The 27,214-nt window shown below is 38.4% G+C and overlaps 1 protein-coding gene across 5 annotated transcripts in view; it reads right to left on the bottom strand.

Annotated features, from left to right (window-relative positions):
- The window catches only part of DNAJC13 (DnaJ heat shock protein family (Hsp40) member C13), a 59,588-nt gene that overhangs the window by 8,921 nt on the left and 23,453 nt on the right, over window positions 1–27,214 (bottom strand). For 4 of the 5 annotated variants that reach the window (XM_067291393.1, XM_067291396.1, XM_067291394.1 and 1 more), the window contains exons 17-50: window positions 25,853–25,974; window positions 24,622–24,697; window positions 23,494–23,589; window positions 23,205–23,348; window positions 22,036–22,050; window positions 21,295–21,377; window positions 19,981–20,134; window positions 17,560–17,663; window positions 17,326–17,485; window positions 16,113–16,175; window positions 15,645–15,746; window positions 15,400–15,504; window positions 14,311–14,513; window positions 13,775–13,859; window positions 13,421–13,575; window positions 12,493–12,538; window positions 12,116–12,270; window positions 11,805–12,006; window positions 10,924–11,039; window positions 9,984–10,062; window positions 9,248–9,383; window positions 7,982–8,166; window positions 7,354–7,428; window positions 7,115–7,234; window positions 6,077–6,256; window positions 5,006–5,173; window positions 4,473–4,586; window positions 4,020–4,136; window positions 3,288–3,465; window positions 2,118–2,209; window positions 1,688–1,787; window positions 1,136–1,210; window positions 877–989; window positions 306–475 (exon numbers count right to left, since the gene is read on the bottom strand). In XM_067291393.1, the coding sequence (XP_067147494.1) occupies window positions 306–475; window positions 877–989; window positions 1,136–1,210; window positions 1,688–1,787; window positions 2,118–2,209; window positions 3,288–3,465; window positions 4,020–4,136; window positions 4,473–4,586; window positions 5,006–5,173; window positions 6,077–6,256; window positions 7,115–7,234; window positions 7,354–7,428; window positions 7,982–8,166; window positions 9,248–9,383; window positions 9,984–10,062; window positions 10,924–11,039; window positions 11,805–12,006; window positions 12,116–12,270; window positions 12,493–12,538; window positions 13,421–13,575; window positions 13,775–13,859; window positions 14,311–14,513; window positions 15,400–15,504; window positions 15,645–15,746; window positions 16,113–16,175; window positions 17,326–17,485; window positions 17,560–17,663; window positions 19,981–20,134; window positions 21,295–21,377; window positions 22,036–22,050; window positions 23,205–23,348; window positions 23,494–23,589; window positions 24,622–24,697; window positions 25,853–25,974 (4,088 nt within the window). The remainder of the gene's footprint in view (window positions 1–305; window positions 476–876; window positions 990–1,135; window positions 1,211–1,687; window positions 1,788–2,117; window positions 2,210–3,287; window positions 3,466–4,019; window positions 4,137–4,472; window positions 4,587–5,005; window positions 5,174–6,076; window positions 6,257–7,114; window positions 7,235–7,353; window positions 7,429–7,981; window positions 8,167–9,247; window positions 9,384–9,983; window positions 10,063–10,923; window positions 11,040–11,804; window positions 12,007–12,115; window positions 12,271–12,492; window positions 12,539–13,420; window positions 13,576–13,774; window positions 13,860–14,310; window positions 14,514–15,399; window positions 15,505–15,644; window positions 15,747–16,112; window positions 16,176–17,325; window positions 17,486–17,559; window positions 17,664–19,980; window positions 20,135–21,294; window positions 21,378–22,035; window positions 22,051–23,204; window positions 23,349–23,493; window positions 23,590–24,621; window positions 24,698–25,852; window positions 25,975–27,214) is intronic. The other variant, XM_067291395.1, reaches the window with a different exon arrangement.

Raw genomic sequence — 27,214 nt, forward strand, 5'->3', positions numbered from 1 at the left:
CCCCTGTCACTCATGAAGTAGGCTCCAATATCTAAACCCCACATTATCCTCACTGTAACCTGTTTCAAAATCTTGTAACAGTGAGCAGTTATCTGGATTGCGCACAAACTGCAGTTGGCCACTGACCAGTTACATATACAATATACAGGAGTAAACAAATTTCTTTTTACTATAGAGTCTGGATTGTAAAGATCCTTCTCTCTCAAGAGTTCAGCCTGACTGGTTTTCTGTAGCAGCTCAGGTTCACTGCCGCTAAAAGCGGTCTCAGCTAAGGAAATATGCTTTGGCAGCAGGTCTCCACATACTCTAGCATCATTTCTCGAACTGTTGTTGATACTCTCTCCCTGGAGTTGTCATTCCAAATTAACTCAGGATTTTCATGAGTTCCCTCAAAGATATGAACAGCAGCTTCAGGGTTATCTCTCATAGCATCCATGAAGACTCCAGGTAGAAATTTCATTAGTGTAATTCTAACCTAGAAAGGATGAATAGAATTGATATTTAGTATACTATAAGGCTTAAAGTTACTGACAGGAACTCCAAGTATTCGTAATACAATAATGCCAATTCCTTGAACACAATAATACAATATGAAATAGTGCCACTTTAAATAGTTATAGTCAATAACAGGTCTAAAGTCCAAGTATCTAACAATAAAGTCATACTACAAATGGAAACCTGACTGCTTACAGTAGTTAAAGACAACTGCTTCTAAAAATCTGCTTGCAGATTAAAAGCAGGTTAATCATTTTATGAGAAAGTAAGTTCGCTCTTCACATGAATGTTTCAGTCATGGAAGAGCTGTTTCTATGCAGTCTTTAGAGAAGCTGGTAACATCAAGATAAGGGTTCCAACAAACACGATTAAGATTCTTACCTTTGGACCCACCAGCTTATCTGCAGTCATTTTGGCAAAAAGCTCTGCTGTCTGGGCTCTGACTTGTGGATGAGTTGAGTTGCAAAACATATCTAGTAAGTAGATTAAAGCACCTGTACAAACATATGGAAACGTTCAGATTTTCTTCTGGTCTTAAGTCATACAAAAATCACAGATTCCACACTGTTGTAAAGGGAAGAGTAAGATTTGGCCACTGACCAGTGCTGCAAAAAAATTAACTTTTGATTTATTACTATACCTTTTGCCATGGCTTCTTTAATTATTTTTGTGTTAGATGTCAAAGCATATAAAGTTTCAAGGACAAGTTGCCGACCTGTCAAAAAAAAAACTGATTAGTTAATTGTATGCATGGCAGATACAAAGATGAACTAAACCAATCATTTTTAACAACAAGTTGCACCAAAATTGTAATAAAGCCTATGAGAAGGGCTGGTCAGAAGTGTATACACTAAGAATCATCAGCTTATGGATTTCTGGCCAAGTTCAATTAGGCTAGGCAGTTAAAGAACATCCAATCGTACATTCTCATCAGGCATAGCTTGTTTAGAGAATTTAGGTAGCAAACATTCAATAATTAATCAATGAAATGCTAAGCAAGTTTTCCTAATTCAGGTTTTTCAGCTTCTATATCTAAGACTACAAACTGGTTATGCAGAATGGTTTTTCCAATCATCCCCATTGAAACACTTTTACCCAAAAGTTAGTAAGCTCAGTCAGCTGCATTCTAACCAGTTTCATGAGCTGAAAACCCATTACCATACAAGACACTGAAGGACTCTACAGTACATACTTGAAGGCAGGGAATGCAGGAGGGCCAGTAAGTTGGCAAGAACCATTGCCTCAGCAATGTTGTTAACACATTCTTGGTTACTGGTTACTATGTTCACTACCTATAAAAGATGAGAAACAAGAGTTAACTGTATTCTAGCTGTTACACCACTGTCAAGACAACGTAGTGTTCAATGAGGTAAATCACCTTGTTAGCCAACATAACTACACTTATCTTTATTCCTGCCACCAAGCTGACTTATTCCCTTACTTGCCTGAGATGACAACGACACAGGCATGAAGCTATCATTTTGCTCCTCAAAGGAGAAGCTGCCTGATACCATGAAACCCCAATCTTGACTGTTTATAGGTGCTACTCTAACAGTTACACAGTTAAGCTTATGCTGAATGTACAGAATCCACAATATTTTATTTTTATTATTTTTTATTACCTCCAGAGCCAACTGCTGCACCTGGCCAGCTCCATGAACACGCAGAAGGGAAAATATTAACTTAAAGTGACCTATGCATTCACATTCAGAACCTGCAAGAGACCAAATAAGTTATTCTCTCATGTTAGCCAAAACATTTGCTGAAGGCCATTCCAAGTCCACATCTGACTGCACAGAAGGTGCTAGAGAACTAGATGTCTGTATGCAGTCTGGTACAGTAATTGCAACAGCTCCCACAACAGTGTCTGCTACAGAGTTAGGAGAGAATTAAATCCTGCCTGTTAGTCTAGCTTCTACACATTCTCAAGTCAATGATATTTCAGAAGGAAAGGATACTTTCTCCCTGAGGCAAGTAACCGAGCCAGTTGTTGACTACCAGTTTTTGTTTTTCAGGATAACTCTGCAAATCTGGTTATGTTATCTCTCATTAGCTACCAGTACTGCTTGTCTCTAAATACACCTCCCCCCTTTCCAATTCTCTCAGTTCAGAGGAGGGTTACTATTTGCAGCAACAACTGCCTTCAGTGTTATAACTGCAGAATACAGAGAATCCAATCTGAGATTGGTTTGGAACCTAACAGCTATCATTAGAAGACGTCATCAGTAACGTAAGTCAGTTCTAACTACTCATAATACTCTAGCTTCTCATAATACAAGTGTTTTAACCATAGCATTTCAGACTTCACCAGTTTATACACTGATATCCACGCATAGATCTCTGCTGGTCTTAGCTGCCCGCTCTTAAGGGCATCTTCTCCTCCTTTCATGAGGTTCTGATGTGTTTTAAGTGTTTACTAGCATACAGTTGAAGGGGCTTCTTTGTTTGATGCAAGGAAGCTCAAAAATCAACTAAAGATGATTTGAAAGAATAAAGGAACAGTTTTATCTGAGAGGTTTAAGGCTTTGGCAACTGCTGGCTAGAAGCGGGAGTTAAAACTCAAGTGTTTCAGGGAAGAAAATAGGTAAGGCTTGGACTTCACACAAAACCAAGATGTTTACTGAAAACATTCTCCAGTAGAAAAAGCAAACCTATATATAGCCCATTAGCAATGCTAAAGTCTGTTAGCATAAAAGCTTCCTTCTATATGGAAGCTAATACGACTACAGAGCTTTACATTTTTAAAGTTGTCCACAAGAAAGCCTATAGGTGAAGTTCATTTTTAAGCCTACCTGGGTTGTGTTTTATGACATTTCTCAGAGCCTCCAGAGCCATTTCAACTCTCCGTAACCGATCTCCATGCTGATTGGTCTCTACTTTCCCAGTCTGTGTTATTGCCATTAATGTGTGAAGGTACTGTGCTTGTGAGCCTACGTAATCCAAGAGGCTTGCAGCAAACGCTTTAGGAAGCTTTAAATACAAAAGATAAGAGCATTTTTAGCTGTGTGATGAAGAACACTAGAGGAACACTCACACTAGAGGAAAGTATAGCTGAGTAACTTCTGCTTTTAACACACCAGCTTCTTCCACGCAGGAAGCATTTTCCAGTATGATAGCTACACATCTGGACTATATTAACCCATCTTAAGTCTAAATATACCCTTAGAAAGCTACCACTGTTTCAACAGCACTCAAGCTGTGTGTACCTGTATATGCAAAGATATAGACAGAATCACTACCTTCTGAAATCGCTGAATCAACCCTGAGCATCTGCATTACAAGCTTGTAGAGAAAAGGCATTGAACCATTTGAAGCAGCAGTCTTATCCTGACAGACTTATTGTTCCTTTTATTGTATTTTGCTCCAATAGGGAGGTATCCCAGAACATGCTACTCATGTTGAAGATAGAGTGGACGAAATACTAAGTCTTATGGAAACCATCTATGTGCACTGACAGACTGGTAGAAACTAACATCTCAGATACCAGTTTGAGATTTAACAGAAAGCTTTTAGCTATATCTCACCTCTAGTTGGAAGGTAGGGACCTCATTGTAGACTCTAACAAAGATCTCTCCCACAATAAGTTCTTTTGCATGGTCACCAAAGACAAAGTCAGATCCATAGCTTTTGTCACAATCTCCCTTTAAGCAAAGAGATTAGTAGCACAAGCTCAGATACACAAAAAACTCATAGAAAATATAAAGCAATAATTTGAATAATACACTACAGCAATACTTGAACAAAAAACATTAAGTTTTGGCAAATACAGAAGCCCAAAACAGCTTGAAACACTAGAAGGGATCAAATTCTTCTTCTTCTTTTTTAATTACCAAATGCAGATAGTCATTTCAGAGTAGACAACAATAGATACTTGCATTAATTATACCACCACATTACAAAAGGGGGCATTAAAACATAAAATAGTGGTTTTAAATCCCACTACTTTTTTTTTTCTCCTTTTATTAGGAGCATCTTACTCTCTTAATCATGCTTTCTTGTTGAGATTCCAAGAATTCAAGTAGTTCAGCTCTCGTCCCATTGTTCCAGATCAAGTAGGGGTTCTCTGTGTTACTGTTAAGCATCTTCAGAATCTAAGAAAGGATAAGGAATTTACATAATTTAATAAGTTTAAAACTTAAATTTGGGATCACTGCAGAGTAATCATACAAAGTTTTTCATAATTTTATGACTTCCCTGGCACCACTTTTTAAAAAAAAAAGTTGAACCTTTGATCTCTATCATTATAACCTTTGGTCTTCACCATTTAACTCAAGTTTTGCCCTATATGAGTTCTGTAAATATTATTCTATAAGGTATTGTTCCTTCTAGTCTGACTGTGTTTAAAGAATATTTCCCTTGCAATCAGTTACTCCAACTGCAAGCAAAAATTGTACTACTGTTCTCTGTAGCCAGGTTGCTCTGAAAAGAGCTCAGTGTTTTAAGACTGTTAGAAGTGACCAGTTACTCCTTCTATGAATCACCAGAAGAGTTTTAGCCAACAGATGCTTACCTCAGTAGGACTAAGCACAGCAAGTTTCCTTGCAATATAGGATGTCAACATTCCAGCCAAGCTTTTTCTTACAGCTGGATTTTCAGGGGTAGCTTGTTCTTCAGAGAGGTACCCTCCAAGACGGCTCAAGGCTAGGAGACTGAGTTTAGCAAGGCTATTTGCTACCTCCTGAAAAATATGAGAAGTTATAAGCAAGCTAGAGCTAGCTGACTTTATATCAGAATAGCTAAAAAGTTTTCCAACACTTACACACAAGAATGAACAGAACTGGTGTCCTCCGTTTACCTGCATCACCAATAATACAGGAACTTCTCATAAGGCATTAGGTGCTACAGAACAGCAAAGGATGATCACTGTGTTTTGGGCTTAGTAAATTTAGTTAGATATGATCATTCATAAGCAGGAAACTGAATCACTGAGATTAGCTGAATGCTACAGAAGCAGTTTAGTATAATAGCTTCTGACCAGGTTATGGTTCCTGCAAGCACAGTAGTCAAGAATCAGTACAAGCCTCTTTTGACAGTGGTACAAGAGTTGACAACTACAACAGATGGTCCAAAGCTCATCTCATCCAGTAGCTGAGAAAGAAATGCCCTACTTAGAATGCCACTATTTAAGGACAGTGAACAGGAAGGCACTGCACAGTCACAAAGCAAAGAGACAATACAGTCCTACAGTGAACATTTCAAATAAGTTTACAACATTATTTCTAGACCACCTCTTCAGCTGAGCTTCAAGAGAAATCAGGATTTTTCTTCCGATGGAAGAAATTTAGTCTTTGCCTTTTTTATTGTTCAGGTAGAACCTGAATGACAGGTTAAAATACCTCACTTCACTACACACTTCAGAAGATAAGATTAAGTCTATTTGAACTCAAGACATGAACTACTTAATACACCTGTAAATCCTGTTTTTAAAAGAAGCTTATGCAAAACACCACTTCCAAAATGGTTCAAAATATATGAACAATAGTGTTAATAATTCTAACGGTTATTAGAACAAACTTTTGTTAATATGAGATGGCAAGCAACATCCATTGGTGTCTGAAAGCGTGCACATTGTTAACATTACCTGATGATTGGAATCTTCACTTTTCTGAATGCCGCTCTCTTCTAGTGTGTAGTCATAGTTGAAGAGATACCCTAGTAAGTACCAAAGAACTCCAGCTTGGAACAAGTGTGTCTGTAGCCAGTAGTCTAAGGCAAAGGAGCTAACGCATTCTACTCCCAAGGAAGCTACTCGTGGTATGTTCTGGGGTGGAGGTGGGGAGAAAAAGAAGAGGTTGACTTTAGTACTTGTGACCAAAGGAAGCCAACTGACTGTCTTACCACAGGTTTACAGCCAAAATTATTTGCTAATTTTAGAAAGCTATTTAAGCTATAGGGAGACTGAAGTTGAAATGTACAAAGTATTTCCAGTGCCTGGTAGTCAAGAAACATGGCTAATTAATCAGCATCGTTCAGTGGAAGAATCCTTGAGTAGTCATTTCAGCAGATTAGGAAAGTGTCGAACTGGTATAAAGACCTCAAACGTGGCAGAGATTCCCAAGTGAGCTTTTTAAGCACAATACATATGTTCTGCAGGGACTAAGGAACAGACAAGCATCTATAGTCAATTACTACAGTCAGGTTGGTGTTTCTGTTTTCACATTTCCACTGTAAGGGTTCAAGATGAGATTCTCATTCTTAATTTAGACAGAAAATTCAGTATTTACATAACATGAGGTAAGTTCAAGAGCTAATGGCAACAAAAATTCTTGAAGGCTGTTCCCAGAGATTAGGCTGATTTAGTAGTCTGCTTGCACAAGATCTAGCTCTGGAATTTACATCTGCCAATTCAATGCATTCAGCCAATCAACTAGACATAATTCAGTTAAAAGGCACAAGTGGGTGAGTCTTCAGTGACTGAATTTTAAGTCCACTAAACGGATTCAAATACAAGTGTTAAGAACAAGGCATTAGAGTTCTGCAGGCCATAATGGCCAACTAGAACCTTAGAGGTGTTTGATCAGTTTCCTGCAACTGCCTGATTTCCACTGAGAAAAATCAAACATTCCCCTAGACATTTAACAGGTAAGTACCCATTTAAGCAGAGGAAGAGAGCTCTTACCTTGCCATAATACAGTAATCTACAGAGGTCCTTAATGATGTTGGGCATTTCTGTAATCTTCTCTCTGCATTCCTCAAACTGAGCTGCCACACTGTAACACCTACTAACATATCCACATACCTATAAAAACAATACTTCATGGGTTCCAAATGAAGGGGAAATATGTTTACAAGCCTATCATATATACACAGATTCTCAAAGGGCTAATACAAATATCAGCTAAAGTTGCTGCAACTTACCTGTACAGACATATCATCTGGTTTACTAGAACGAGTCAAAACTGCCACACAACGATTAAATGCTTCTTGCAATACCTGTAAGGATTGGTTGATGCATAAGTTGTCACAACAAAAATTGATGAAAGAAGACATTAGTTTCTCAGCATCTTGAGAACGACTGAAGGAAAACATTTGATTTGACAAAGCAAACTGCTGCTGGCACAAATGCTCTTTACAGGGCAAAAATTCCTTGAAAGTGCCAATACTAGCACTTCATGAGAGTTAGTAGCATTCTGACATGTGAGCTCATGTGTGCAATGAAAGCCTGTCTGAAGTGACTTGTTTGCATTTCTCTATTCTTTCACAAAACAAGTAGAATACAGAAGCCCTCAGAGTTTTGTAAAGAAGTAGAGAAATATCAGTACGTAGTTTGCTTATCCACAGTTCAACTGACAAGCCTAGGTCCAGAAAGGAGTATGTTCTGTAAGAAGCTTCTCTTTTCTGGATACAGTAGAGAAAGTAAAAATAGACAAGTGTCTTGACAATACTAAAAGTGATTCGCAAATGCATCTGATATGCATTTGGGGGAATCTAAGATTTGCAGCTTTGATGATATTAGACTAAAAATCCACTTTAAGTTTCAGTCTACCTCAATTCCATTTTCTCTTCTCAGTTCTTCTGCATTTAGTGCTGAACAATTGACAGTATGGAAAGCAAGTTCTGTAGCAGCAGGCAGCAGAGGAGATTCTTTGGAAAACAAAAGGTCATCTGATGTTTCAATGGTAATAGTCTTTATCAGCATAGGATAGCCTGCATACTTGTAAGGTTTCAAGTCTGAAAGAAAGAAAAAAGCCTCAACATTCACATATATGTGGAGTTTAAGCCATTTTAAACCAGCATATAATTAGCAGTGGAATATATAGCAGCATATAAGAACTAGGGATCAAAGAAAACCAACAGCTGGAAAGATTAAAGCAACATGAAGCAGTCCACACAGTAACTCCTTGTCAGAAGACTGTTTATACTAGAAGTTAACAACAGGTCATGGAGAAAGATTCATGGAAGAACGACTCATTTAAGATTAACAAAGACCTATCTCAGGAAATCTCTAAGGTAAGTGCCTTCCAACTGTCATCTGTCTCCAGAGAAACATTAGTGTAATCTTGCCTTTAACGTTCCAGGCTCATCATTAGGTACCAAGAAAATCCAGGCCTATATGGACCTTTTGGTCTAGCACAGCAATCATGTTTGTTCTTTATCACTGCTGAACTCCAAAGACATTAAAAAAAAATGAAAGTTTCGTCTTGCAGCTAAGGAGCTGATCGTGATCTGGCTTACATAAAAGTCCACACTAACAATGTCACTGCCTCTACACATGACTATGTCAGAGCTAGGGCTGCATATGAGGTTCTTTGTAACAGACCACTTCTGACTCTGCAAGACTTGGACATGCCAGCAACTGTCACCCAAGGACTGTAGCTGGAGCCAAGGATCTATGTACTCCAGTGATCCCTCTTTTTCAGTTGGGCTGTGAAAAAAGGTAGCGCTGCAGCACACCCACCTGGGGACTCTAACACTAGTCAGAATTTCTGCAAGATTACACTAACATGGCTATTATAAATAAAACCTCTGATAAAGTAAGAATCAGTCATCTGGGTGACTGAGCACTAGGGAAGATTTTCTACACAGAAAAATAAGTTATTAATCAGTTTGACTCTTCCTGCACATATAACAGAATTTCAGAAAGCTACTGACACTTTTTACATTGTTTTACAGCAGATGATCTTATTTCAAGGAAAAAAAACTTATTTTGAAGCCTTCTACATAGCATTACATAATGCTATGGCAAGCTGGAAGCCAGATCAACAGGACACTAAGGAAATGACCATAAAACAATCTGAGATAGCATGCCTACCTTCCTTATGCCTGTTGAAGAGGATGCTTTGAGTTTTCAAGATCAAGATTATGTTTTCTGGATCTGGCCCATCTACCACTTTGGCAGACTTTGTGCATAGAAACTCATATGCTTTATTCACTTTTTCAAACATATCCTGCAGACAAAGAGGAAGAGCCTTAGGCATTGCTAACAGCCCCCTGAATTACTACAACTCTGCAGCATCAGTTTAGTCACAAGTAGAATTAAAACATTGCAGATTACTAGCCACAGTACTAGTTTTGTTGCTTTATTATACTTCAGAAAATATTCCAGATAACCTTAAAAACCCTGGCTCAAAGATGAGTTTTCTTATTTCCCACACTCTGTCATAGGCGAGAGACTAAAACTGTAAATTGACTCCTCTATGACATGAGAGTAAGTAAAGCTTTGATCATAAGAATGGGCAGAGGATGCAGTCTGTCTTTGAGAGGAAGCCATTATTTTATTTAGGTATGGGGTAACTGTTTAGGCCAGACACTTTCTGATATGATTAGATCCGACCACATTTCAGGGTTTACTGTAGAAATGCTCAGAATCCCTGAGTGACATAAATTTATCTATAGTATTACTCTGTATTCCAAGATTCATCTAGGCTGTAACTCTTGCAAGGGAGAAAACCAAAAACAAAAAGCTTTTGAAGCAGGGATCTCAATTCTTAATGCCAACAGCTGATTTCCACCCCCATCCCAACATCACAAATTTGTGTTGTACATACCCGGCCTTCTGGATTCTTGTCTGGGTGATATTTTTGTGCCAACCGGAAATAAGCCTTCCTGATCTTGCTTTCATCATGTCTGCAAGAAGACAAGTCCTGTTACACTGAGTAACATCAAAAAAACAAGCCTGGATTCTGACACCACCATTAACAGTAGTAATTGAAATTAAATGAAGACTACAAAGTTCTCACTTGATCAATTTTAAGTTTTTGCTTCATCAAGTGACATTGAATGGGGCAATCATGTGGGCTGAGAATAGAAAAAGAAAGTTTTGTGCATCTCTTGCTCAGAAATTCAACAACCTGAAGGAGCTCAAAATCACTGGACCTTCTAAAAGAAGAGTTTAAGCAAGCTGTAAGTGGTGAAAATTAGTAGTCCAGACATTTGAGTTTGTGATTTGTAATAAATGCAACTTATTACTGTATTTACAATAAGTACACTGTTTTTGAAATACAGAGTGTTGTTGGTTCACTTCTAGAGGCCTGAAGACAGAAGCCAGGGGCAAGATAGGAGGGGAAAAAGCAAACATCCTTAGGATGTTACTACCAAGAAAAAGACAGCTTGGGAGGAGAGGAGGAGGAAGAGAGTTCCACTTTGAACACATTCAAGTTCTGTTTTATTCTCATTAGGGCTGTGTCTAATGTTTCTGTCCAGTAGAGCAGCCTAGTGAATGCTTTGAGGGAGAGCTCAGTTCTTCCAGTTTTAATTAATCTGGATGCAATTACTCTCTCTCTCAAAAAAGAGTGGAGAGATTGTCAGGCTTTGTTTCTCACTAAATAAAGCAGCCTTCCATTGTGAGAGAAGCAGGTGCTAGACATAACTGAACTGGCAACCAGTTATTGGTACAAGTACTGAGATAAGAAGCTGAAGTTTGCCTGGTCTACCAGATTATATTAACATAACAATCATACACTGCTTTAATTACTGAAAACAACTTACTGTCCTTGTCCTTTGGGAAGGTTAAGGACTTCATAAGCATCATCTATTGACATGGTAGGTGGCTTCTTTTCTACCTCCTTCTTCCAAGCTTCTAGTGTATCTTTCAACAGTTTAACCTGAATAATTAAAGTTTATTAGTTTCATTTATGCAGACTGAAGTGTCCCCTTTTGTTATACAGTGCTGCTACAGGAAAGTGCTGCTTTAAGGAATTCCCATCACCCATTGCACTAAGCTCAAAAATGTTTTATCTAACCCTTTTATCTTCAGTAATTACAGCTCCCCCTCCAGTCAATTAGGGGTTAGCACTTCAGTGAAGCAAAGTCTTATGTATTCTATTCATTATTAAGAGCACCTTAAGATGAGAATATCTATTTAAGAGTTGCATTGGAAGAGGTAGAACCACTTCAGTGAACTGACTCACATGTCCATACTACAAGAATCCCAACAAAAATGCATGAATAAGTGAGGCTGACTAGACAGATCTAGACCATAGAACTGTACCACAAAGATCTCAGTTCAGCTTTGTACTGTATGAAGTTAGCTCAGTTGTGTCCAGCATGGACAAGTAAGAATCTAAAATGATTATTTTTCCTCCACTTAAGGTTAAATTAACACTACCTAGAGTTTGTTAGATGCTTCACCTTTCTCACTTAGTACCCACCACAAGCAACATATATTTAACATATCCGGCTGCTATATGGCATGAACAATATTCTACTTAAACAACATTTGATATCTTTGACTTATCAGTCCTGACTTTCATTTCATAAGCAAAGAATCAGCTACTTGTTACAAACCTAACATTTGAGATCCTTAGTATTTGCTACAAATAATACTTTTAGGAGTCTGAAAGAGCAAGAACTAAAAAATTCTTTCTTACTGGATCTTTAATTGGCCAGTCTGGAAATCGGAGTGTATCACAAAGATGCTTGAGGTAATATATATTACAGAACAGTTCATTTTCCAGTTGTGGATAGTTGATAACTGGAATAGGACAGTATTGGTAGAGTGCTCTTGTATTGCTTTGAAGACGAGGGGTGAAGTCAGCAAGATGAGCAGCAATCTTCTCTATCATAAGACGCCTGAAAATTAGAAAGTTTGGTTTGATGCTTGCTAAGCACAGTCCTCAAAATACATGATTACTATGTAAGAGAGGTGCCAAAGATCTGTCCCTCTCACAGAAACAGTTACCTCATTTCATTGCTCCAAATTGCTTCCGGAGTGTCAAATTCTCCAAGGAATATCTCAGAAAATTTTTCTGGCTCGTAGTTTTCTAAATAACACACCATTGCTTCAGGAAGAATATGTCCAAGTATACTTCTTTGAACTATATCTTGACCTTTTGTCTAAGGAAAGGATCACACTGTCATCTCAGAAGGTTAGTCTGAATTCAGTCTTCCTAAGCAATTTAAGATCTAAAAGCACCTCCCCCTTTCCCTTACAGGTTTTAAATTCTAGTTCTTGAGAATTTAGAAGAAGAACAAACATGAAATGCTATTAAAGGAGCTACAGGTGGTTTGCCAGACTATTTGGAAACAGAAGCAGTTACTTCTCTGTAGTCTACTTACTTCTTCAGACTTGAAAGCCTGTTTTGTATGTGTATATTTCAGAAACCTAGAAAAGAAACAGCAGTTACTGTTTAATTGATACCTAAGCTACATTTGCAAGATAAGCATACTCTAGTTCAAGAGTCATACATTTACTTCGAGATGAGAACAGCAACCATTGAATGCATCTGAACAGTGTCTGTCAAATTCTTGAGAACTCCACCAAGCCAAGGCAATAATATTAATCATGTGGAAATGCTCATGTTTATCATCTTGGCTTGAAAGTTCTGTTCTTGAAAGCTTGTTTTCCCCCACACTGAAAAATGAAGCTAATCAGACAGCATCTCCAGCATCTCTCTACAAACCCTTCTCTACATCCTCAGATCATACTTACAAAAAGGAAACAAGGTGACCTTAGACTTGACTTGAGGACTCTTGTTACACTGGAGTCATCACTTTAACATGCAGTCATTTCCCCAACCATTTTGATGTAGAAGTGGTTTGGATTGTATAATGGCTTTTTATGAGCTATTGAATTTAGAGGAAGAGTATCAGAACAACCTACAACAGTCATTTGCATGCAAGGTACATCTTGCCTCTGGCAAGATGGGCTGATTTAGCTGTTCAAGGTCTCAATTCTAAAACTGAGTATAGGATTTTCCAATCTTGATAGCTGGTTACTATCAAAAGCTGGATTAGCTGATCAGTAGTCTGCATTACTACTCTAGTGCCTCTAGTGCAATTTGGTCTTGCAGTTCAGTACAGCTAGGCATTTCTTATTGTGTATGATCAGACATGCCCTCTTTCCCTCCCAAGCAATCTCTAGAAGAATCACATCCACACAGCCAAGTCAACCACTCATATTCACTTGTTGGTCCTAGAGAACCACATTTAAGGAAGAGCTTTTAGCACAACCACTCAAAAGGCATTTAAGTGTTCTCATTCTCACCTAGCAATAGGAAGCACATTGGAACCTGTATACATCATGATAAAGAAGAATACTCCACTCAGATAGAAACGAGGTAACTGGGGGTTATCTTGCATGACATGAAACAGCAATATAGCAACTTTTTCCACAAGGATAGGATCAAAAGTCAATAGCAGCTGAAATCAAAGAAAATGAGCATTTGTATTAGCTGTTTGAGTTGTGCGAGTTACCTAGTCAAAAACTCAAGTTTTAATTAACTCAGTATTGGGACAAATTGCCAAATTATAAGAACACTTCAGTTGGAGCTGGTTATTTTCAGGCTGAAATTCTAAGTCAGACTTACTCATTTTAATGCATTTTTGAAAAATCACTTACTTGAATGATATGAGGAAGACAAGTACTATCTGATAGCAGCCTTTTCACTCTAGGCAGAGGTCTTATAATAGCATTGTCTTGATCCCTGAAAAAAATGGTACAACAGTAAGCAGATACATGCTTTTTCTTTCAAGAACAAGCAGCTTTATTAAGCCATAAGTACCAGGCCCTCAAGATCATATTCAGTGTCACTGTTCACTACCTCATGTTTAACTGGATAGACTTACTAAGCATAATTTAATACCATATATTAAAGCAGCTTTATTTCCATCTAAAACAAGGGACTACCTTGTGCATTATGAACATTGCTTGTGCATTCTCTTGCAATTACTATCACAACAATATTAATACCTTGTCTCATTTAGAAACGCTGTATTCGCCCTCAGGATTTAAGACTTGGTACTACTATGGAAGAGGTTCTTTGAATACAGAACATTTAGGTATTACTTTGATTCTAAGAAAAGCTTTAAGATAGAAGTTATGAATGTATATGTATGCCAGAGAAAGTTAACCACTTCCACTGAAAAAGTGTTTACCTGCTGGGAAAGTATCCACACATTGTTATCAGCATGTTGAGTATAAGTGTGGCAAGGTCTGTCTCATTCAACACAGCCTGGCCACTGGCTAGCAAGCACCACTTCAGCTGAGGGATGACCTGCAATGGTCGCCAGCCATCCATACCCTGAGCCCAGCAACGTGTTTTTGAAGTCAGCTTTCCACTGTCCCATAGTTCCTGCATCTATTGCAAGGTTAGAGATGTATTAGTCGATTCAAGCATTCAACTACCTTTGCTCCTAAAGGCTCAGAAACATAAGCTTCTTACAGCTGTAAGACAGATTTTACAGTGGTTGCATGAAATCAACACATTCATAACAAGCAGTCAATAAACATGGAGTGGATCTGTTTATTTCTAATCCTCACCTTCAACTGCTTTCCTCACAGAAAGAGGACATGGAAGGGTAGGCAGCCTTACCAAAAAAAGGTAAGACAGTATTTGTTGCATTTAACCTTTCAATTGCTGGTAGGAAGAGCTGCTGAGATGTTAGTGTGCCTACTATTTTAATAGTAATAGTCAAAGCTTTTCCTGTCTCTTCAGGCTCTCTAGAAAAGGTTTGTATGATTTTTCCCAAACTCCATCTCTGTCCCTTTTTCTACCTCCCCTCCCTCAAAACACCTTTATACAACAGGAGAATGACCTATAACTTCTAATTTAGAGAAGTCAAACTGATAAAAAGGTGCATCGCAACTGAGGTATCATGACAAAAGTTTAGACTATGGAAAACTCAGACAAGTTAAAATCCACATATCAGAAAATGTAAGCTCTAACAGACATTGTGCAATAACTGTTGTAACAACAGTTATAACAACTGTTATAAGCATTTGTTTCAAAATTAGACCTTTGGTCCCTCCCTCTCTATGCCTTTGAGAACTGTATTTTTGACAACAAATCAACTCTTCATCCATGTAAGATTAGAAGAACTGTTCTCTAGCTTTAATCATTAAACAGTTAATTTGTGAACACTGTTTTGCATTTAGTTTTCTATCACTTAGAACTTTGAAACACACCCTGTCATCAAAATGGAAATATTTTCTATCAAGCTTGAAAGTCAGAAGCAGAGAGGTACCTCTTGAAAGCTGTAAGGACCACTCCTTTCTTTGTCAGCATTTCCAAAGTACCATTCTTTCTCACTCTCTCTCTTCATATCAGGTGCTGCCTCAATCACATTGCTCTAGAAGTTGATGTTTATATGATTAGTTTTGTTATTACTATCATATTGCTAAAAGGACAATACTAAAAAAAACTATGTCATTTAAACTTCCTTTAGAGAGGAGAGGGGAAAAAAAAAAAGTAGTAAAAAACCCCACATACTTGCAGTGGGACCGTAGCCCTGCTTGTGTGAAGATGTGCCAGGGTGAGCAGATCCACAAGGATTCTCACGCCATTTGAATCCATGAGGTTTTTCACATTTTTCTGTGAATGAATGCATTGGAATTAACATGAGCTTTTCTAGATAAGAGCTTTTACAAGTACAGTTTTGAATATGTCAGTGAACAGTTTCATCCAGGTCAGAAGTGACAATGAGAAAAGCCAAAGCATTCTCTGAAGCGCCTAATTTGGCGCACCTATCAAAGTCTAAACATTTCCTTCAGCTTCTCACCAGCAGATAGCAGCTACCATATACCAGAATGCTGCAGCAAACATTCACATTTTAAAGACCTGCCTCCACTGAGCAAAGACTTAAATTTTTGCTGAAGTTAACCCTGAAAGACTAGTTCAGTAAGAAGGAATTTTATACAGGCAAAAGATCCATGAACTAAATATGTGTATGCCTCTTACCTTATTAAGGATCAGCTTGTTGAGAAACAGTATCAGTCTGTCCCGCTCAAGCCTATCAGTGCACTATTGCAACAGAAGAGAACAACATTTGATAGCATATATTATCAGAAGTTACCTTCAAGAGTCAATACAGTTGCACCTGCAAAGACCCATTTACTTTATTTTCATGCCTGGAATAAACTGTCAACTATGAAGGGTACAGTTTCATGCACAGCTAATAAACTTAACAGCTTACTGCTACTGAAATGAAAAAGTCTTGTTCCTGTCCACCACTCCCTTTGTTCCTCTGGATCTGACACTTAGACTCATTTTTTTGCTAAGCAGTCTTCTGCTATTTGAGGGACAGTGCTTGGACTTCCCAGTGAGCCAGTTAATGCAAACAAGGGAAGAGGAACTGCTTTCAGCCAGCAGACAGAACAGGTCTCTGATGTTACTTCCTAGTGAGACTATCCCAAGACTCAAGGCAGAACAACAAGAGACTGTATTGGTTCAGTTTAAGTTACCACAAAAAACCTAAAACCTCATACTAGTGTTAGCAGGAACACTGTCTTCAGACTACATGGAAATGCATTTTTATAAGCTATATCAGTTGTCAGGCATGATTTACACAGACACTCTTAACAGCTAAAGCAGCTACCACTAAAATCTAATCCATTATGTGCATGTCCATCTAAAGCTACCATTTCATTAGTCTGGCGCTGTGACTACTGCTCTTGAAGTCAGTATCTCTAAGATGACCTGGAACAAGGCTCTTCTCCAAGAGTTTTATTCTTATGCATTTTTCAACAGCAGAAAACAAGTATCTCGCCAATTTCCTTTACATGCCGCTTCTATACAGGCTATAAAATCAGGTAAGGTCAAAAACGGCATATATGAAGAGACTAGTTTGGAATATCTTTATGATCAGCAGTTTGTTAGTGAAACTTCAACTGAGTCACAGGGAGATATTAGGGATACTTAGCGATATCATGAAAAAATATTCAGCCTCACATTCTCACATATTTACTTGTATCCATACCCTCACCAAGATTAATAAGCTCCTCCTGTAATAGGGGGAAGACTGAAATTCTTTGTAAATTTGCTGTTGAAGTACACAAGTCTAAGGCATTATGCTGTAAAACCAAAACTCAGGTTTCAGAGCAATTTGAAGGGCCTGAACATAGTCTGGACTAGTCATGTAGCACTACATCAAGTCATTTTAAATAATTCTTACCCTTTCTAACATCCCAACAATGTATTTGATATCAGAAAATGGGCCTATTTCTTCATGACATCTTCCATAAACAATGGCCAGTGCTTGCAGACATAAGCACTTCATATTCACTTTTGGGGTAAGCAAGAAACGATGGTAGAGTTCATTGAAAAATTCATACCTAAGAAAGAGGTAAGATTTTAGTGAAGAAAACAAAGAGCTTCAGAACAAGAGAAGATTTTAATAATGGCTCACGATTTTTTGATTGCTCCACTCTCTTCGGTTTCATCTTCTTCAAGTAGCAATCTTAGATAATAATCCCCTATTTTTATTTCTTCAGAAAGGCACTCATATTTTACCTATAACATGAAAATAAGTTAGAGATAAGCATTGTTTTCTTTCACTTCTTGGCTTGCATAATACTGTATTTACCTGTATCCACACCCTCACCAAGATTAATAAGCTCCTCCTATAATAAGCTCCTCCTACAATAGGAGGAAGATTGAAATCCTTCGTAAATTTGCTGTTGAAGTACACAAATCTAAGGCATTATGCTGTAAGCTTTTACTGCTTCCCAGAAACAAAGAAGTTTCCAGTCTCAGTGAAATCCTAGCTTCCAGCCTCTAAAGTAACTCTTTCTAATCTCAGATTTTTTTTGTAACTAAATTTGGCTATACATGATATATTCAGTGACTCAAGCTTTAATAAGTAGTTTTCCCATTGCGAGATATTGTAGTGTTATACAAGTATGAAACATAAGCATCACATAATTACTGGTAGTACTAGCTAAGTATGCTAGGTAATTAAAGCCTAGAGGCATCAATACATACAGCAAGAACCTAAAGTGAAATTGCACAGTGAGAACCATCATTAAATTCAGAGTAACTACATTAAATATTTAAAGGCATATAGTTACGTTTAATGGTTTTAAGCATTTGGCACAGCACTTCAAGAGGTGCCTCTAACATACCACAAAAGCCACTCTCTACAGTAGCTGTTCCTATCTGTGGTCTGCAAACCACTTGTTATCATGAGGCCATATTAAGCAACCTACAGATTTGACCACAGCACACGATAAAGAGGTCTCAAACTGGTACCCTCCCAGAGCTCTCCTGAGCAGGCATTCACCTTGGCAAGTAGCAGGTTCCACAGTTTGCAGAGAAGCCTTTGGTCACTGCTTTGTAGTTAGTTCAAACACTTAAGACATAACCTGACAGAAGTCTTCATTTTAAGAAAGCAAGCCTCTGAGACAGCAGCTGTTCAAACCCCAAATTATAGAAGCCCCCTTAAGCCAGTCCCAAAGCCTTCCGACTCGTAACTGCAGGAACGCTGCAGTGATATGTTAGAGTAGCACCAGCCACATAGAAGTGCAAAGTGCAGATGAAATGCCTGTATCAGAAGTTTCAGGTCTGTGCTTTTGATACTGCTCTGATCAGCACCTGCAAAGCACAGATCATGTTTTATGCACACCAACACCCCACAGCAGCATTAGAAAAGCATGATTTTTAAAAGGACACAGACAAAGCCCAGGATAAGAGATTACTTCTTCCAACTAAATAGTACAGTTGAGGAAAAGCAGACAGGGTAGGGTGCCTAGAAGTCTTGTGTCTGATCAATACCTGAAGAAAGCCTGAAGAACTAAATATCAGTGCAGAAGTACCGATTTAAAATTTAGCCAGGTATTGCATGATGGTAAGAAGTAGTCTGTAGCTGTGTGACAGCAGATAGAAGGAAGACATACAATGGTTCTTCCTCTTAGAAGCATTACATTGACAACTATTCTGGCAAACCTGAAAGAATGTGATATCTGCAAGCTTCAAGAGCTATTTAAAAAAAAAACAAAAAACAAAAAACTAGTACTCAGATTTTAACCAGAAAGCTGTACAGTGACAAGGCTGGCACTGAGAGCGCCAAGAATATTTTGCTGTTGAATTCAAGTCTTTTGTTTTGCTTTAACTTTACAGGTTAAATGCACAAATAGCTATGTGAAAAATGTAACAGCAATGGAGACAAGAGCAAGTTACAGGAAGTGTTTATTAGCACATTACTGGAAAACATCTTGCAAGCTATTTCCAAAAAACCCCCCACCAATTAGAATGATAACAATTGCTTTGCAGAAGCCTTTAATATCATTTTGACTTTAGCATTGTTACTAGAATGAAAACAGTATCTTCAATGCTACAGAGCAGCATGCTTTTAGCTCCATAACCTATTCACAACTTGGCAGCCCAGTATTTAATGGCCTCAGGATAACTGAGACATAGAAGTAAAGGCCAAGGAGCTTGTCACCACGAAGAAGTGACTTATGAAGCGACCTAAAAACAAGTTCTTTAATATGCTCCATTAAGCAAGTATGGCTTGTCTAGACATCAATGTAATATCAGTTTAGCTCTTTCCCTCTTATGCAAGTGTTAAGGCACTAATCTGAACCCTTGATTTGTCTCTACAAGGCCATGTCAGGCTGAAGAGGTTTCAGCCTTGCAAAGTGACACTGATCAGTGATGTCTGTCCACAGTCTCAAGGTCAACATATTAGCCCCTTACTCCGTAATCCCCAAAAGAATTCTAGCTTGCAGTCAGACTGTCAACACAAGGCTCTGGTAGTCAAAAGATAGAAAAATGACATTTAAAGTAGCTGTATTTTATATATGCAAGCTCTCCTGACAAAGTCATTTACCTCAAACTCCTGATGGTTCCATGAGATGACACTAGCACTACCAAGTTCTCTGTCAATATTAAATGCTCTCATCTCAGACTCAAGAGTATCTCTCAGTTCTTCCCGTGTTTTGAAGTTCCAAATCAAGTTTGATCTAGCATGATCCTGAAGAAATCTAGGAAAGAAGTTATAGTTTAAGCCCTTCAAACATTATCTGAAAGACCACAAGCAATGCTCAGCAGGCAAACTAGAGGATGAGTACTAGCAGACCTTATGTAGAAAGTACTGAGTAGTTGCCTCTAGTTTGTTAGACATGGTTGTTTGCTTATATAGAGTCATGATAGTCATACAGGTCAGCATAAATTAAAACACGCCTGTTGTCACCTCTTTTGGCTCAATCAGTTGCATATTGTTCATGTACTGGAGAAGTCTTGCTAGTTATGCACCACATCTGCCAGTAAAAGCTACAAGTGAACAGTACCCCAAGGTGGCAGATAGACACATATCAAACATTGTAAAAGAGTAGCTCACATAGAAAGATAGAAGTTGATGTGTCTCAAGCATCACAGGAAAGTTGATGTTTTAGTGGCAACTACAAAGCAGCATTCATGTTCAGAAACAGAGTACGGTACTTAATATTTCAGGTTTAGGAGAACACTCAAATCTCCCTTTCATGCAGTACTTACACAGGCCTATACCACCTGTCCTTTAGAAGTATTAAGCACTGAGTCAAACCAAGTTTACTGAATTTCCCTAATCTTGCTTTCATAGTAAGTTTGATGAATGGTCTATCTTTACTAGTCCACTTACCATAACATTCCTAGCTAGACCAAGGTGATACTCCCCTTTTCAGATGGGGGTCCCTGTAAATTTTGATGTTTGTAAAAACTCAACACAGGTAAGCAAGTCACACAGATTTGTGACAGTACTTGAGATTTAATATCCATATGTTTTCTGCTGCTCTGACTTACACACATTTTTATTCCAATTCCAAAGTGAAAAGGTACTGAGTAGCTTACAGGTCAATGCACCAACCCACTGCTATAACTTTCAGGGATACTTTGCTTAGCCTTCAGCATCATACTAAAGCTGCATGTGTAGCTTGTGTGATCATAGTTGAGAAGCTTTCCAAGTCTCCCCCTTCCCTAAAGGCAAGCTAAATCCCTAAATATTTTTGATTTCATTTTTTAGAAGTTCCTGTTACAAAGTACCTACACTATTTCAAGGCAGACAGTAATTGGAAGCACATCATGGCAACTCAGTAGATATTAACCAAAATATCTAGCCAAATAACCACCTGTATCAGAGCCCATGATATTTATTTTAAGGTTTTACCTGTAATAGAAGAGATCCCAGTTTGCTTCTATTTTTATTCTTTGCCTTCGTTTCCTTAGTATTACTGGCTTTTGAATGATGTTCTACAAAAGAGCCAAGTTTGAGAGATTGATAGCAACAGACACTCTCCTTTTCCCCTTTTTAAAATAAAAAAAAAATTTAGTATTCCTTCAGAAAAGCCACACCTTAACTTAGGCCTCATTAATAAGTTCTCCTTTTCTAGTAAGTAGCAGACTTTCACAAGTGTTATTTACACCAAATTAAATACATTTATGCCAGAGAAACTTTCAGCTGTTTAACAAGTCATTTGTTTAAAAGCAAGTTATCCCTCAATGATAAAAGCTTAGTTCCCACTGTTAGCACTCTTGAGTGCTAAGACGACTGACAGTTTAAGCCAGTATGTTTCAATATTCTGTATTGCATGCATACACCAACCATGCAACAGGACAGTATGTTTAGCACCAAGCTAAACCACAAGCAGAGCCAGGCCTGTCTTTCAAGACAGTAAGACTGGCAGCTCTGAAGCTGACAGAGGGGAAAACCCACACCAGAACTGCTCTGCACTCTTGAAAGGAATCTAGAGCAAGTCACAAAAACAAGTCACCAACCTGCCTCAGCCACTGAAAGGTTCCCTAGTTTGACCAAGCATGAAATCAACATAGTACTCTAGATGAGGTATCACATGCAGGCAGAAGTCAGAGCAACATAATCCACACAAGTAGCAGAGAGATACAGACTCACCATATTGTTTCTGTCCTGATTGTGATTGGGAAGTTGGAAGAAAAAGAAAAGGAATATTTAACAAGACACAGCCATTGAAGTACTTCAAAGTGGTAATATCAAACTTGTTACAACCCTTTCCAAACTACACTTGCATGAATTTAGTGTCAAATTCAACAGCTCAGAACTCCACAGATAGAAAAAGCAACTGTTTAAACCCAGTATCTAGACAGGATGCTGAAAGATGCTACAGCCACTCATACTACAAAACATCCTGCAGTGCAATGCAGGAATCTGATTGCCTAGGACAATTCACCCCTCCAACACAATTTTTGTTTGTCTGTTAATACTTTGTTTTGAACCTATTTCACCACAATTCCAGAAAAGTTACAGGTAACCAGTCTACTTGAAACTTAAACTACATTTTGCCAAGTTAAAGTTTTCCTAAATTCAAGTGTATAGTTACATCAGAGCAAGTGCAATAAAGACAGGCATGTTCAATACACTGCAAGCCATTGCTCTTTTCATCCTTCCTTATATACAAAGAATTTTTCATTTCCAGAATGCATAAAAACTAAGCTTAGTCAGGGGACTAAGGAAAATAAAGAAACCCCATGGTTCAGAGTTTGTCATTTTTGTTGTCGCATTATGTATGAAAGGATATCAGTAGTAAGAATTCAAGTGATCTTTGAGATATCCTAGTTGCCTCAGATGAAGACAGACACTTATCACTTTGATTTTAGGCTGGGTTTTATATACAGTCCTATGCTGTAATTTAAACACCAAGATACCTGACTGCAGCTTCTAACACACTCAAGTGAATTATGACTATGATTAAGAAATTCTATTGCTGAAAATCTAAGGCAGCACCGAGTTTCTTCAAGTAGGTTCTGTAACTAAAATATCATTAGCATACAAAGTGAATATTTCAGATATAAAGAATATAGTTTCTCCTAAATACTGTTTAGAGGCCATTTTTGCCAAGTTTCAAGGAATTTTTCTGTGTAGGAATCTTGAGATGCACATAGAGGAAAAAGTTCATCAACAGTAAGCAGAACTGTGCTGTCTCACAAGTCCCCATACTTCCACAATCACATGAAGTCAGAAGGAAGTTTGACAGTAATTAACAGATCTGCTTCTCTGCATTTAGAGTCAAATTGCTGTAAGCAAAGAGCTTCCAGTACTTTTACCTCTTTTTGAGCTATGCCCATTCTATCCCTCCAGTGCATCAAGACTAGATCCACCTTCTCTTTGGCAAATTTTTCAACTTCTTTTGCAGCTTTTCCAGCTAATCTCTGCCATTCTGGCACTTTATTAAACTTGCCATACTGATCCTGCAGAAAAAAAAAAAAATTTACAGTTGCATTTTTGTTTGAATGTTTGATGCAGACCAATGCAATAACCAAGTAGCAGTATTAGAAAAGTTTTAAGATTATACATCTAGGAGACAGAGGAGGCAAGACAGCTACATTTACTTACAGTTGCAATTTTTAAGTTATCTCTAACATGCATCCTATCAGCATCTTTTTCAGGAACAGGATCAGCACTGTCGAGGTACGCCAGCAAACCTGGTGGCTTAAAAATTTCAAACTAGTGTAAATGCACATGGTTTATGGAACAAAAACCATCACATCAGGCAACATTAGATACTTACAATAATTCTGTTTCGAAATTAGCAAATTTGAAGAAAGTATGTGGAGATACAGCAGCTTTGTTTTTATTAATGAAATGTCACTACCCCCAACAGAATCATCTCAGCAAGTCCACAGAACTAGCTTTAGTGCAGTGGAACTCTTGCCTGTATTTCATTTTTTAAAGGAGCACACAATGAAGCTACAGACTGCAGGAAGAGAAGAACTGATCCTACAGTAATATTGAGGAGGATGAACACTAAACTCTAGAATTCATCCATATTTTCTCATACAGATTGAGTGCTGCATGCAACATAATGGATAAGATGGTCAAATTTGACCAAGCCTTCAAGAAGATAGCGATCAGCATCAGAACAGTCTGCACTGCCAGAAGTGCAAGAACTGCTATTTTGAATCTAGAAACTGTCATTTCTGCCCCCTCCTCCCCCCAATTTAACTATTCCCTCGCTTCACTGAAGCGACTTAAGCCAGAACTTTTCTGAAAGCTGTAAGGGTGAAAAGTCAGAAGTATCAGCTAGTATATAAGTTTAGTAGTGTTATAAGCAACTGAAGTTGGATAGGCATGAAAGGATAAACAGAATTGCTGCCTTAATTTCTTACTGGCACTAAACATTAGAGAGGTATTCTTTACCATGTCTCCCACACTGCTGTTCTTTCAATAGAGAAAGAAAGAAAGAATGCCAGATATTAGATTTTGATTGCATCAGGCAGCATTTTAAGGTGGTGAGAGAGTGAGTGAAGGAATACCATTTCTCAGAAGTCTTCAAGAAGTTTCATACTAGCCATCAATATCCTTCAAATAGAAGGTGCCAGACTGTTGAGCTCCCATGTTAAGCTTTCCCCTCCCTCAAACGGGAGGGAGGAGGTTCCTACCACATAGCCTATTCCACGTTCTGTAATATTACAGGCTGTCAGATTTTATTCTTTCCCCACTCCATATCCCATTTTTACTCACCAAAATACGTTTCAACAAGTTCATAGCAGTTTTGTTCTCAGCTGTCCAGAGGCCAACCAAATGTCTACTTAACTGCCTGAAAGAGCCATTAAAATGAACAAACTGCAAGTTAATATTTTTAGCAGTGTTTTGCCCACTAAATTTCTACTCTTACCATGCTGACAAAATGAAGATGGCTACTTCAAGTGAGCAAGGGCACAAAGCATTAGATGGTTCCAGTTCAAGTATACGCTTGCATGCTTTGAAGTGTTGCCTTTAAGAAGTTCTAGTGAAGTTAGTGGAACATTAGCAGCACATGCTTTTTGATCCAGACCCCAAAAGAACACTTGAGCAATAGAGCAGAAACCAAACATCTAATGACCAAGTGTAAATTCATCCAGTCAATCTTAAACTACAGTTTAAGTTAGGAGTCTAGAAGCTATTAAGAACTGTTAATTACTCTATTTGGAGATGAGTTATTGGCTAGGAAAGCCTTTTTCAGAAGCCTGCCTTCTATGCCAACTAACGCTTTCTGCGAACAGTCACTAGGATTCTAATACTATGAATCAAAAGAACCACTTACAAACCAATCATAAGTAGGTCCAAACCAAGCTAGTATGAGATCTGCAGTCATACTAGCTCTCCTCAGAACGACATATGGTGGCAACAAGTTTCACATGTCATTACATTGCTCAATAGCTCTGTTTTCAGCACTTTATAGAAGCTTTAGCTGCACATTCCTAATCTTGCATTTTGAAGGAATAATTGAATGATCACTCCCATATCCTCTTCAGGATGACCTCAGGCCCAGTCTCACAGCTCACATTCTACTCACTGAAATTCATGAAATGATTTGTTTATGAGGAGACTTCTCACTCAGAAGATATGGGTGACCCTAACTGCATACAAGATGCCAGAGGTGTGCACACCAGGATTTATACAGTGGTATAAATGAAGCTGAAGCTTTTGCAAGTTTGACATTCTACTTGCCTTTTCTTCCTCTGAACATTTTCTGGAAAAAGACCCAAGAACCTTTAATGCATAACTAACCAAAGTCCTATTTTGGCAAAGAAAAAATGAGTTGAAGTGGCTGCAGTCTCAGGTGAAGCTTGCTCAGTTTAAGTATACCAACTCCTGAAGAGAATCTTACCCTGAAGAGTTGCAAGTCCTTCCTGAACTCTGAGTTTCTAGTCTTAGCTAGGCCATCACTTAAGACTTTTCAAGCATGATATATCAAGTGAGACTGACATACCTATTTGTAAGCATCCTCTGATCTGCGCTTACTGTAAACATAGCGGTGTGCAAGTGACGAGGTAAGGCACCTTCACTGAGGGCAAGATCTTGCATTTTGGTAGCAATCTCTTTGTCTCCTTCCTTTGGAAACAGGGCAAGATGATTACTAGAGAAAGAATCTTAGTTAGGCTGCTTTTATCTTAATCTACAGTTCTAAAACCTTCTTGACCATCAGCTATGTCAACTAATAGCCAGAAGCTACAATGTGAGGGGCTTTATTTAGCAAGTTCTCAACTGCAACTGATCAAAGCTGTAGTAAAGCCATGGAACAGAATATTGGTAATTATGCCTATGAGGACAATAACTGGGTAGGGTAAAATGCATGAAGTGTCTTCCATCACAGATTAACAAATCAGCACTACATTTACAAGTGCCACTTCCACACTGCAATTGCAAACTAAAGTTAAACAAAGAATGCAGTCAAGTATTGCTTGCTGCTTGACTTTATTCAACAGGTAACATTTCTAAGAATAACTGGTCCTGTTTGGTTTAGAAAGCCACATGAATGAGATAGTCACTCATTGCAACAACATATCTCAACTGAGTGACTACAGATACAATAAATTTTCACTGCATTTTTACTTGCCTGTGTCCAACTATAGTTGGAATGACAGAAGTAGTAACAAACAGCATAGCATCTTTTGGCTAACAGTAGCTGGTATACCAACGGAAACCTGCAGATTTATAGTATCTCTATTTCAAGTGTTCATTCACTTCCATTCCAAGAAAGTATAGATGCAAGTCAGATGCATAAGCCATTGTGACACACTGAGGCAAGAACCTAAGCCCTGAATTTCAACACAGGAAGTGCTGAGAGTCAGTTAGCAAGGTCACCCCACAACAGTCATGAGCAGCCTTTAAGTATGGACTTGGCCCATACATCATGGTGTAGCTCTGGTATGGAAGTTAACAAAGCCAAATCCTTGGTTGAAGCAGGAAGTGCAAGAACAGAGGCTGACATCACTAGCCTGCTCTGGGACACAGCTGCCTGCAAATCCCAGGCCCATTCTATCTGGCAGTGCATCAGTAAGATCCCAGGAAATATGGCCTCTCCTCTTTGTGAGCCCTTCTTCAACATGCAGAAGCCTGCTGGCTCTGAGGCATGTTGACTGAGCTACATACCATTAAGATAAACAGCCAAACCTTGACTACAGTATGAAAACATGCAAGGCACTACCCTAATATCCCAACTCACATGCCTGCCAACCCCCTCAAGTGTAAGAAAGCAAGTTGCTATACTAAAACACTCACAATTAAGCAGGTGTTCTGTTCCTTCCCTCCTCCCCCCAACAGCTAACATAAGCATCTACTATTTTGGTAA

Source organism: Apteryx mantelli, chromosome 2 (assembly GCF_036417845.1).
Source record: "Apteryx mantelli isolate bAptMan1 chromosome 2, bAptMan1.hap1, whole genome shotgun sequence".
Lineage (NCBI taxonomy): Eukaryota > Metazoa > Chordata > Aves > Apterygiformes > Apterygidae > Apteryx > Apteryx mantelli.